The sequence below is a fragment of the Diaphorina citri genome, unplaced genomic scaffold (assembly GCF_000475195.1).
Source record: "Diaphorina citri unplaced genomic scaffold, Diaci psyllid genome assembly version 1.1 scaffold215, whole genome shotgun sequence".
NCBI classification, from domain to species: Eukaryota; Metazoa; Arthropoda; class Insecta; order Hemiptera; family Psyllidae; genus Diaphorina; species Diaphorina citri.
The window spans coordinates 230,330-242,867 of record NW_007377652.1 but is presented as its reverse complement, the minus strand read 5'-3'; the positions used below and the strand labels follow the sequence as shown (position 1 = coordinate 242,867).

General features: G+C 40.1%; 1 protein-coding gene across 1 annotated transcript in view; it reads right to left on the bottom strand.

Moving 5' to 3' along the window:
* Window positions 1-11,831, bottom strand: part of LOC103506118 (protein mahjong) — a 31,760-nt gene extending 19,929 nt beyond the window's left edge. The window contains exons 1-5 of the mRNA XM_026821254.1: window positions 11,648-11,831; window positions 10,940-11,073; window positions 10,252-10,390; window positions 4,608-4,688; window positions 4,233-4,394 (exon numbers count right to left, since the gene is read on the bottom strand). Of these exons, the coding sequence (XP_026677055.1) occupies window positions 4,233-4,394; window positions 4,608-4,688; window positions 10,252-10,390; window positions 10,940-11,073; window positions 11,648-11,758 (627 nt within the window). The 5' untranslated portion in view covers window positions 11,759-11,831. The remainder of the gene's footprint in view (window positions 1-4,232; window positions 4,395-4,607; window positions 4,689-10,251; window positions 10,391-10,939; window positions 11,074-11,647) is intronic.
* Window positions 11,832-12,538: the final 707 nt, after the last annotated feature.

The window sequence follows — 12,538 nt, the reverse complement described above, 5'->3', positions numbered from 1 at the left end:
ATAAAATTGTCTTTCTTGAACAAAACTTTGAGGATATGTCCCAGGGCACAGTTGGGATCTGCCCGGGATGGATGTCTCTCATCAAATGGATCTGGATCCCCTTTGAAATAGTTTTCAGTCTCTCGTTCAATTTTCTCTGCAAGCCTGTAATGTGAAAGAATTGCATCAGATTACAAAAAAGAATTACTCAAGCTTGTTGCTGGGTAAAAGAACTTCTGATTATTTCACATATTTTGTCCCTTTGACTGGAGGTAGACACAGGTAGTTGGTACAGGCATAGCAAAATAATTCAATTTTTTTTTTTTTTTTCACCTGTATTTTGAAACAAGGGAAAGTGAACCATGTGAAACTTACGTTATTAACAAAGGGATTGGATCATAATCGGGATTGTTAGCAGAACTCTCTTCCCATGTTCTCAGTAAAGCCAATATCTCCGCAACTTCATTGCTAGCATTTGCAGTGGATGGACCAGAAGACTCCATTTTGTTTTTATTTGGAAGTGAACTGTGTATACTCTGCTGAAAAATAACACATTACAAATTAATACTTGTGGGGGTTCTTGTTCAGAAGTCACGTCAATGGAAAATTGTTACAAAAAAGAGGTGTCACAAATGAGCAGTAGCCAGTGTTATTACAGGGTTAGGTTAAACACAAAAAGGAGCTTTCTTTTTCATTGCCATGGCTTCAATATGGATACCGACATATGAGAGACCTTGGAAATAGCTAAATTGATCCTTGGTTCTTCATCTTCTTCTTTTGGTACCATATTCTACTCCCAAGATATTTTGGCACTAAAAACTGACCATCGAAAATTTGACTCGATTACATTACTTTCCTTCCTATAGGATAAGGAAAGTAAAAAATCGGATGAAACTCACAATACCTATGTGGGAACGGGCCTATAGGGTTTCATTGTAAAATATAAAGTACCTATAAACTGAGAACTTTTCAATTTTTTGTCAAAGACCATGCTAAGATTTTACTAAATTTTTTCGAACCAGGAGAAACTGTAAGTATTTTTATCTAAGTAGGCACCTATTTTCTAGTTAACTACAGTTTTATAGGTACATTAATCGGTACAGTTACATCGATACAACCTAGAATACTCAGATAATCGAAAGCTATTTCCGCTCTCTAAGCTATGTAATACCTACACTTTCCATGTTTGTCATTAGCACAGCAATAATTTCATTATGATACCCCTATGGCTGTCAAATACAAACATGTATTTATTTTTTACCCAGGTACCTATAAATCAAAAGGTGCACTATCGGTATCGAAGCGTGGTACCATGGTAGTGCACCGGACATTTTGTTACAATTACAATACAACTAGTTACATATTACAACTTAGCCAGCAGCTAAATAACATTAAAGGATAAAATCCGCCCCGGGCGGGAATCGAACCCGCGGCCTAGCGCTCACAAGGCAGACGCACTACCAACTAAGCTAACTAGGCTGGCGAGAAAGAGAGAGAGAGAGAGACACCAAATAGACGAGTTGGCTTATAACTTCTCACTTGTATTATTTCTCATCTGCGATTTGAACCGAGGGGTAAATTTCCCCCGGTCTACCTCAAACATTTTGTAGGTAATTTGTAAATGTGTATGTACTTGGATTTTTTTTCTGGTGTTCTCGTGTTGACCCAGCACCTAAATGGGCAGTAGTGTGTCTCTTCTCGCCCATCTGACGAGGGACATACTAAGGGATGGACATGCTACGACACAGACCACATGCGTCTAATGTAGCAGTTGTTTCATTGCAGCTGAAAAGTAGTAAGATTAGTCAGATAGTTTTCTCCTATAATTATGTAAAAAAAAAAAAAAATAATAATAATAATAATAATAATAATAATAATAATAATAATAATAAAGCTTACATAGAGAAAATATCAAGACCTGAAACATAAAATAACTCAAATATATAAATTGTCATCAGTATCAATTATACCGATTGTCATAAGCTCAAATGGATTGGTTCATAAGGACACAAAGCGAGGATTAGAAGCATGTGGGCTGGAAAACATTGAACATCTTATTGGAACCTGCCAAAAATCAGTCCTAATATCGACAACATCCATCATCAGAAAATGTCTCAACATGAACTAAACTTGTGTGACCATCATGTATACATATTGTTTTGTAAACCTATGTATTACTGTATTAACCTCAATAAAGAGTGAAATTGCCTATAATAATAATGATCTTAGGCCAGCCACTCACTATCAGGTAGACCTGATCAGGTCCGCCTGTCATACTCATTTATTTTTGTTGTTGCTGTTTTGTTTGTATAAGAGTGAGCTTAATCACAAATTTTCTTCAATTTGTTTAGCAGGAGAAAGAAAAGGGATAAGAAACGGTTCAGACAGAAATGGTTTGATGATCATACTTCTTCCGTTCGAGCCAATAGCATGTTTGATAAAGACAGAATTGTCACCGGACATTTGTCGGTCAATTTTGTAGAAACGAATGTGACGAAAGCGAAGACTGATATGAGGAAAGACAGCTTGCTACCAGAATACCCATTTCATGATAAAGACAGAATTGTCACCGGACATTTGTCGGTCAATTTTGTAGAAACGAATGTGACGAAAGCGAAGACTGATATGAGGAAAGACAGACAGCTTGCTACCAGAATACCCATTTCATGGAGAATTGTCAACTTGGAATAATTATATTACACGCAGAATATCAGTTAGACCAGCCAATCGCAGTGAAATTTCAGTAACATTAAATAATATGTCGTCGATTGTAGGAAATAGCTCAATTACTTAAGTAATAGGAAATGCCGATTTTGCTTCAAATGAATTTCTATGAATTGTTCTCACGTCAAAGAACATGGATGACCTTTTTGATATAGTACCGGATTTTTTTGGTGATGATGACTGCATGGGCAATCTGACGTGCGCTGCAGCGCGCATCTTCGTTCAGAGCTTCTCGCATTGTTTCGTCTTCCGCTAGAATGTCCAGGGTTGACATCTGTGTGGGAGGAAGTGGAATTATAATATTTAAATAAATACTTACTTAACTAATAGAAAGTAATACTTAGGTATTCTAAATGAATACATTAGACTAGCTGCAAAGAAAAGGTGGAAGGATTCCGTAAAAACACCAACTCCATATCAGGTGAGTAACTTTTTACTTCCCCAAAGTTATCAGGGCCTCTTACACTAGATAAAATTGGATTTCAGAATAATAATCCAAAACACCATTTTTTACTTTTATCCTATAGGAAGGAAAGTAATGTAATCGGGTCAAATTTTCGATGGTCAGTTTTTAGTGCCAAAACACGTTTTGATGGAGAACAACCAAGAGATGGAGAACAACCAGGAGAAGGAGAACAAAGAAACCCACAAGAAAACCAAGAATTACACGCCGTGAAAGAACTAGAATGGAAGTAGCCGATGATATCACCTGGATTGATAATGACATTGTTGATTTAGATAATATCATGGAAAATGATGACAAATTTATAAACGACACCTATGAAACCTTGACGGATCCACTGTTGGTCAGTGTGAACCCTAGGACAGGAAGTGCAATAAGTGACCTTGGAAAAATGTTACCAGAATATGCAACTAATGGAAATTTGTCCATTTGGAGTTCTAATGTGTCTAATAACATTTTGGTTTGAATCTTGCGCAATTTTTGCCCTCTTCAAAAATCAGAACAATCAGAAGTTGGTTGAACTATCAGAAGTTTTGTTGTTTCTTCTATATATTATAGAAAGTAGAGAGTAAAAAGAGATGATCAGTTTGATTTGGAGGAACGAAGAACCGATACAAACATTTACTAATGAAATTTTGTATTAAAGCCTTGAGAAATAATTGAGACACTCTTTGTTGACTGTAGAAAAATCAAGCATGTAGAAAAATTACTGCAGCAGTAGGCTACAGCCTTTACTGTGGTCAAATTCTCAAATTATACTGAGGATAAAATTCCATACCTCGCCTCGGCTGGGATTGACCTCACGCCCTCCTGTTTACCAGGCGAGCGTCTTGACCACTACACCACCGAGGCAGGGGTGGATTTTATCCTGACTGGATAAGGTTCGTTCTCGGAACGGCTGGCTTTCTCCTATCATGTCTTTCTTCTCTCTTCGCTTCGGGAGGATAAGACCTCAGCAGGCACAAAAAAAAGTGTTCCCATAATATTGTAGGTAATTTCGTTCAGGACAGCCACACTACCATCACGTTACGTCACGTGACGATAGTGTGTTTCTACTTTTACTTACCTTGACAGTATTGGCATGTTGAATACTCCTCGAGGGCGGCCCATCGCTCGAGGCATACGCATGCGCTGCCCTGCCCATGGTTTCGCGCTTGATAGCTTCCACGCGCAGGAACAGGTGCGCTTCCAGGTATTTCTTGAGCGCAACACACACGTGTCGTACAATCTGACGAAATTTTAAGCATTTCTATTGCAATCAGCGTGTTTCGAACTTCCTTTATCAGCGAAGAAAAAAAAAAGTGGTTGAGCCCCATTGTCAACTTGGAATAATTATATTACACGCAGAATATCAGTTAGACCAGCCAATCGCAGTGAAATTTCAGTAACATTAAATAATATGTCGTCGATTGTAGGAAATAGCTCAATTACTTAAGTCAATCTGACGTGCGCTGCAGCGCGCATCTTCGTTCAGAGCTTCTCGCATTGTTTCGTCTTCCGCTAGAATGTCCAGGGTTGACATCTGGGTGGGAGGAAGTGGAATTATAATATTTAAATAAATACTTAACTAATAGAAAGTAATAGGTATTCTAAATTAATACATTAACCTAGCTGCAAAAAAAAAGGTGGAAGGATTCCGTAAAAACACCAACTCCAGATCAGGTAAGTAACTTTTTCAATAACCCTCTTTCTCTCTTCTACCCTGTCCGCGGGAGACGTGCTCTCTCACCATAGAAAGTAAAAAATTGCACTCGTATTTCGACTGTTAACATTCCAAAAGGTTCACTGTTCTCGTGTTGACGAAGCACCTAAATGTCGAAGTCTCTTCTCGCCCATCTGATGAGGGACGTACTACGGAATGGGCATGCTTCGACACAGACCACATAAGTGTAATGTAGCAGATGTTTTATTGTTACGAAAGAAAAATAAAGTAACGATAACAAAAGCAATAGAGTAAAAAATACATTGCTTAGAATCATGAAAGGCCTCAATCGGAATAAGTGCTCAACTGGATGGAAGGATTGGAAGATGTTTTACCCCTGGTTCTGGCAGTTGGCTGCTGTCTATGTAGTTGTTTAGGTTTAGGAGGAGGTTTATTAGGCTATGGACTCGGACGGAGAAGACGGAGATCTCACAACAGAAGGAGAACAACCAGGAGATGGAGAACAACCAGGAAATGGAGAACAACCAGCAGATGGAGAACAACAAGCAGATGGAGAACAACCAGCAGATGGAGAACAACCACAACCAGCCACGTTTTGAGTTTCCTAGAGCCTAAATCCAAAGTTTCAGCCATTGGTCCGTGTGTCTGTCCTTCTGTCTGTAAACAAAATATCTCGAAAATAAGAGCTAGAGACTTGAAATTTGGTATGTAGCTGTCAAATGTGACAAGGATGCGACACGAAACTTTTGGTTGAGATAGGTGCTGCGGTTGGCGGTATTTTGACAATTGACCGCTTTTTTGGCGGTTTTAAGCTATATCGACTAAACGGTTAGACATATTGTAAAAAGAACACTCAAATAAGCATCATTTAACAAGATAAGGAAAGTCGTGTGATGTTCACACCAGATTTTTCATTAACCCTCTTTCACTCTTCTACCCTGTCCGCGGGAGACGTGCTCTCTCACCATAGAAAGTAAAAAATTGCACTCGTATATTAACATTCCAAAAGGTTCACTGTTCTCGTGTTGACGAAGCACCTAAATGTCGAAGTCTCTTCTCGCCCACCTGATGAGGGGGAACGGCTGGCTTTCTCCTATCCTGTCTTCCTTCTCTCTTCGATTTCGGGACGATAAGACCATAGCAGTTGCAGTTCCTTCTGTCAAACCTCTTAAAAAAATAGAGTGGCCAAAAGTCACATTACTTAGGACTTGCAATCCAAAGGTCAGCGGGTTCTCACCTCCTGGTACTCGCCCATGGGTGTCAAATATTTCAGTATGAACAGTTGTTGAGTCTCCGTGGTCAGAGGATGGACGGGTATCGTACCCACTATCATGGGCTCCATTTCTGCCCATGAGGAGTTGCTGGCGTCACTTCGGTTGAAACTGGACGGCGGAGATAGCATTCCGGAGGAGTCTATGCTTTGCCGTCTGCAGGGTGAAGAATGGGAGAGTAAAAAACTCATTAGTATAGAATAATACACTTTTGTTAAACAGGGAGTAGACCAGCTTAGTCTCGCTGGGGGACTTTAAACAGGGAGGATAATTCCCTCTTAATTTTCCTTGATAAAGAAATAGCAAAGGTTGAGTGTGAAGGGCATCCACTCGTAAAATTTTTGAAGTCAAAACCAAATGTCAGCCGAAAGGAAGCACACCAGGGCTGAATAAAACGCTGACGAAAAACGCCGACCCCGGGAAAAGATAGCGCGTCTACCTTGTACGCGGTAATTCGCGGGTTCCGGAATCTATGTTATCTAGGCAGTGTACGGTTTCAGTCGACATCGATCGACGGTCCGTCGATTTGAACGACGCATCGACGCTGTCGACTATGTGTGGACTGTGGACACAGCTTAATTGTATTTTACTCCATTACCTAGCTTCAGCCAACTGTGCATCTTCAGCATGTCCATTCATCTCAGATGTGTCTATGGTGGCATTAGACAGAGCTCCTCGGAAGTTGTGATGTGAACGGAGTCGCTTCTTGAACGGAGCATTCACCTCTTCATTCGTATGGAAGTCTCGGCTGGAAATACCTGGAAAAATCAACACGTCGTTAACATGCTTAAAGCCCGTTCACACCTGTCCTTCGGGGAAAAAAAAATCGTGTTGTGTGTAGTGTGAACAGAACACTCTCATTTAAATTGCATCACCTACAGAACATTCGGGAAAAAAATCGGTGTCGTAGCATGCCCATCCCATAGTATGTCCCTCATCAGATGGGCGATAAGAGACACAAAATTTCCCATTTAGGAGCTGGGTCTAACAGATGAGTGCCAGAAAGTAACCTGTTGAAATGTTGCACAAGACTGGTGTAGCTTTTAACTCAGCAATAACAGACATTTCCCCCTTTTAGCTGGAATACAAACCCACAATCACCAGATCAGACAGAAGTTTGGGGGGTCGAGAGGATTGGAACACATCACGTGCGTTCAGGCACACTCCATTTGTCAAATGGTCTAGGTTTACCTCGCCCTTGGGGTCAATTTAATTTGAAGAAACCTTTTACCAATAAAACACTGTACTGAAAAAATAAGTTGAAAAATAAGTGGCACTTAGAGCTTACCTTGGTCCAAATGGGAGAAGGGCCGACTATGGGTGAGTGACCGCAGCCTATCCAACATGAGAGGTACAAGCCGTGTGTTGAGTTCTTTGAAATTGGTGGCAATTTCCTGCACCTCCATGGCGGCAGCTAGAAGCCCCGTGGCATAAGTTTGAAGAGGCTCGGGTGAGTTTTCCGCCCAGGAAAACAGGGTCTTCACCAGGGAATCATTAATGGGCTGAAAAAGAAGGGGGTTATTATGTTAAAAAGTCGGTCTCTTCTTTATCCCTTGTATGCCAGTTTAGTTTAGGACTATTGCACTGCAAGAAGGGGGTTATTACATCAAGTGAGAATAGGAGGGGGAAAAAATTGAGCTTAAATTTGAACTCACTCTGTTTGCTAACCGTGGTTGTTTTTCAAGTTTGGAAGTAAATACATAAGTTCAGTTCACTTTTTTTTTATTTATTATTATTATTTATTTTTTTTTCAATCACAAAACTACTACCAGCACCACCTAAGAAATTACTTCAGAGTAGGTAGGTATATTATAATATTGATTGACAAACAAGAATTGTGAGAGGCATTAAAGCTTACAATTTAAATTCCTTTTTTTCCCCCCTTCAAATAAGGTGTTTTATAACAGGAATACCAGTTTGTTCATGCTTCTTTCTTTGAGTAAATAATACTCGTAAGTGCTTACAGATTCATAGACAGCAGCAACCTCCAAGCCGGGTAGCATGTCCAGCATGAGACGGCATGCTTGTATGTTCAACTCTTGTGCATCTCTCCCACCGATACCCCTTTTTTTTTTTTTTTTTTTTTTTTTTGTAGCAATGAAACAACTGCTACATTAGACGCAATATGGTCTATGTCGTAGCATGCCCATCCCGTAGTATGCCTCTCATCAGATGGGTCATAAGAGACACAATACTTCCCATGTAGGTGCTAGGTAAACACGAGAACACCAGAAAGTAACTGTTTGATATATATTTGCAATCGAAAAACGAGTGCAAATTATTGTCGACGCTGGGATTCGAACCCGGGACCTTCTGCATGGCAATCGACCAGTACCTAAGTTATTTGTTTTCGTCAATAAGTACGGGCAAACAGCTAATTGGTTATATCCCTACCTGAGTAGAGGTAGGACCTCCAGCTGGCGTAGTCTTGTTATGTTTGCCACCGGATACCCTCTCCATTAATTCCAGACCGTACTTCTGAAACATAATGTGCTCCTGTCTCTTATCCTGTAGGATCGGGTCTCGCATCAAACCTGCAACACGAGAAATAACACACGAGGTTTAGAAGGAATAAAGAATGAATGACCTAATGGCCAAGTGGCCAAATAAAAAGTTGAAGTGCTTGATTGGAAATAATAGGAAGTAAGTCTGGCTGAGGGACTTTAAACAGGGAATAGACCAGCTTAAATTTCCCTTGCATAAGAAATAGCAAAACATTGACTGCGAAGGGCGTCCACTCGTATAACTTCTGTAGCCAAAACCAAATGTCAACCCAAAAGCGATCACCCTAGGGCTGATTGAGAGGCTGACGAAAAACGCCGACCCCCATCTGAACTTGAGAGTGTTCCTACTATACAAGACACGATTTTTTTTTATTTATTTATTTATTTTTTTTTTCGGATCGACACAAAATGTCCTGTTGGCAATGTAATTTAAATGAGAGCATTCCCACTACACACGAACCGATTTTTTTCCGAACGACAAGTGGGGACGGGCTCTAGTCTAACGAAGTATTTCTATAGTACGCATCGCCATCGACTTACTCTGTAACTGTCCGCTCGTGAACAGAGGAAGTTTACTCATAATTTGACGCACGGTTTCATGTGTAGCCAAACCTGCCAGGGCACGACACGCCAGACCTCTAATCGAGTCCGCATCTGTGATCGGGGTCTTGATTGTCATCAGATTGAGGAGGACCTGGGAACAAATTCAACGAACCAAGTGAGCTCCTTTTCTCATTAAAAAAGAAAAAAAATCTGGTGCGGGGTTTGATGACTGAACACTACAAGCTCTTCATCCGCGAATCCATGCCTGGGAAAAACATAGCAAAATTTGATACATATTATAAGTGAGCGAAGGAATCATTCAACTTTGAAGACAGAATAGAATATACCTTGTTTATCTTGCTCGAATGAGACTAAAAAGTCCCTTTACCCCAGCAGTCTAAACAAGGTCATGGTTTCGATTCTCAACCGGGCAAACATGATTCTAAACAGACACTTGTTCGTACTTGAAACGACTACCTTTCCCTGTCTTTCTCCTCGCTTTGATTTAAAGTTCGCCCCGGGCGGGAATTGAACCCGCGACCTAGGCAGACGCGCTACTTTACAAGCTGACTAGCCTGGTATGTGTTTTATTCCATTTTCTACTTTTCCTACTCAATTAATCTACCTTGCTATCAAACATGCAAGAATTTAATCAGACTGCAGGTAGACAGTCCAGTCTCATCCTGGCAGCATGATTGAGATAGCTACATTTTTTTTCTAATGAGTGTTTCACCGTTGGTTTTATTTTTTAGCAATGAAACAACTGCTACATTAGACTCATATTAGGATCGGTGTCGTAGCATGCCCATTCCGTAGTATGCCTCTCATCAGATGGGCGAGAAGAGACACAATAGTTCCCCTTTAGGTGCTGGGTCAACACGAAAACACCAGAAAGTAACCCGTTGAAATATTTACAATCGAAAAACGAGTGCAAATTATTGTCGATGGTGAGATTCGAAGCCGGCGGGACCTTAGAGACTACAAAAAATAAAGTAACGATAACAAAAGCAATAGAGAGTAAAAAAATACATTGCTTAGAATCATGAAAGGCCTCAATCGGAATAAGTGCTCGCATAACTAAGAGATTCTGATGTAGGTACATACCACATTGTAAAGCATACGCAGACCATTCTGAGCGTCGAATTCTTCCAGAATAACTCGAAACTTGAACGTCAATCCAAAGAACATGGTGGCATGACATCTACCGGAGTCATGAGAACATTCTAATAGCCAACATGCGTATCTGAAAACAACATAATAAATAAACAGATTGTTTTCTTCCTTGTGTCTTTTTTTAATGGGTTTAACTTCACTGTGTAAGGCCTGCTCCCACTTGTCGTTCGGAAAAAAATCGTGTCTTGTGTAGTGGGAACACTCATTTAAATTGTATTGCCCACCGGACATTCGGAAAAAAACGGATAAACCTGTAATTATTTCCGATGAAGAAAAATTCGTTTCGTACAGTGTGAACGGGCTGTAAGGTTTTTACATTCTCTTCGATTTCGGGACGATAAGACCTCAGTAAAGGTCTGGTAAAGGGATTTAACATCACTACTAGTACTAGGCTGCTAAGGTTTTTAGTTATGTGGGCTTTACCCTCCATTCGATTTAATAACGTACGTTTTCGGAACGGCTGGCTCTCTCTATCCCGTCTTTCTCTACAATTTTGGGACGATAAAATCTCAGTAAAGGTCTGGACTATTTTTACTCAATTCAATTCTATCTGTATTGTATTGTTTAAGACATTATATACAATTTGCAGCATAGGTAACTAACAATTTCTAAAACTTACCTCACAAGTTCACTGATAATATCGCGAGGTAGAGTACACACTCTCTCCATTGCATCCTCGCAGTAGGCGAGATAGTAGAAACATATTGACACCCCTGTGGCGGCCATACTGGGGCGGGGTACTTCCAGTAGACGCTGCAAACACAATGAGAGAGTTTTATAAAGAAGCCGTACACTCTTTAATAATAATAATAAACTACCCAAAGTCTTTGCTTTGTTTGTCACTAACAAAGGAAAGATAGAAACACACTATGAACGTGATAATAGCATGGTAGTGCGGCTGTCCTGAACGAAATCACCTACAATATTATGGGGAAACTTTGAACTACATCTTTCTGAGTTCCCATGAGTTCACGTGACTTGATGGTAGTGTGTTTCGACCTTGACTTGATTTAGTGCCACACAGAGCTTCAGCAGTGACAGAGTGGTGGACTTTTTTTGTTATTTTATGCTGTCTTCCGATTTTTTTTATCTTCTTTTTTTAAATCCGCCTGAATTTCACAACCCTTCTAAAAACCACCTTTCTTTATATCAGGCTTGAATATCAGCCCTTGTTATCCTGCCTGTAATCCATGTAGATTTCTGTATATCACCCACTGTTAGGCTGTGGTTACATTGGATACGATTGCGTGCGAATTGGATACGATTGCGTGCGAACAATGAAAAATCGTACAGATTCGCATCCAATGTAACCAAAGCCTTATCCTACCTGAAGTCCATGGAGGTTTATAAACTCAATGGAGAACTTCTTATGACACAAGAGTGCTGCCAGATATTTGAGAGACTCGAATGCGAGACGTGAGTTCTTGGATTCTCGCATGCTTATGAACGTGAGTATCAGGTCCAGGGCACTCTTCTCGAATACGTGACTGATGAACTGAGAACAAACACGTGAAACGAGAATTTAAACACGGTAGCCCAGTAGTAACGCGCTTGCTTGCCATGCAGAAGGTCCCAAGTTCGAATCCCACCATCGACAAAAATTTGCACTCGTTTTTCGATTGCAAATATTTTAATAGGTTACTTTCTGATGTTTCAGTGTTGGCCTAGCATCTAAATGGGAAGTTTTGTGTCTCTTATCGCCCATTTGATGAGGGATATATTACAGGATGGGCATGCTACAATACAGACCACAAGCGTCCAATGTAGCAGTTGTTTCAATGCTACGAAGTAAAAACGGCAGTGAAACACTCATCTTTTTGAATTTTGAAACTATAAGAAAGTAATTATTAATTATTTCCTTATTGTAACTTTCTTATAGTTTCAAAAAGATGATATTCTACTGAACGTTAGCAATCATGATGGCTGATTCATTCTTGTCATGGGCTGCTTGGAGAAGATCTGGCATACTTTTATTGAACCGTTGACTGAGATTTTGGATCCAGGATGTTCTTGGTCTTCCTCTTTTTCCTGCTTGGAGAAGATCTGGCATACTTTTATTGAACCATTGACTGAGATTTTGGATCCAGGATGTTCTTGGTCTTCCTCTTTTTCTTTTTTTTTTTTGATTCTTCATACCAAGATGTTTTTTGAGCTTGGCAAGATTTCAGCAACAGTTATCAATTGTTGGCCTTACCAAACTGCAAATCAACTTTCCATA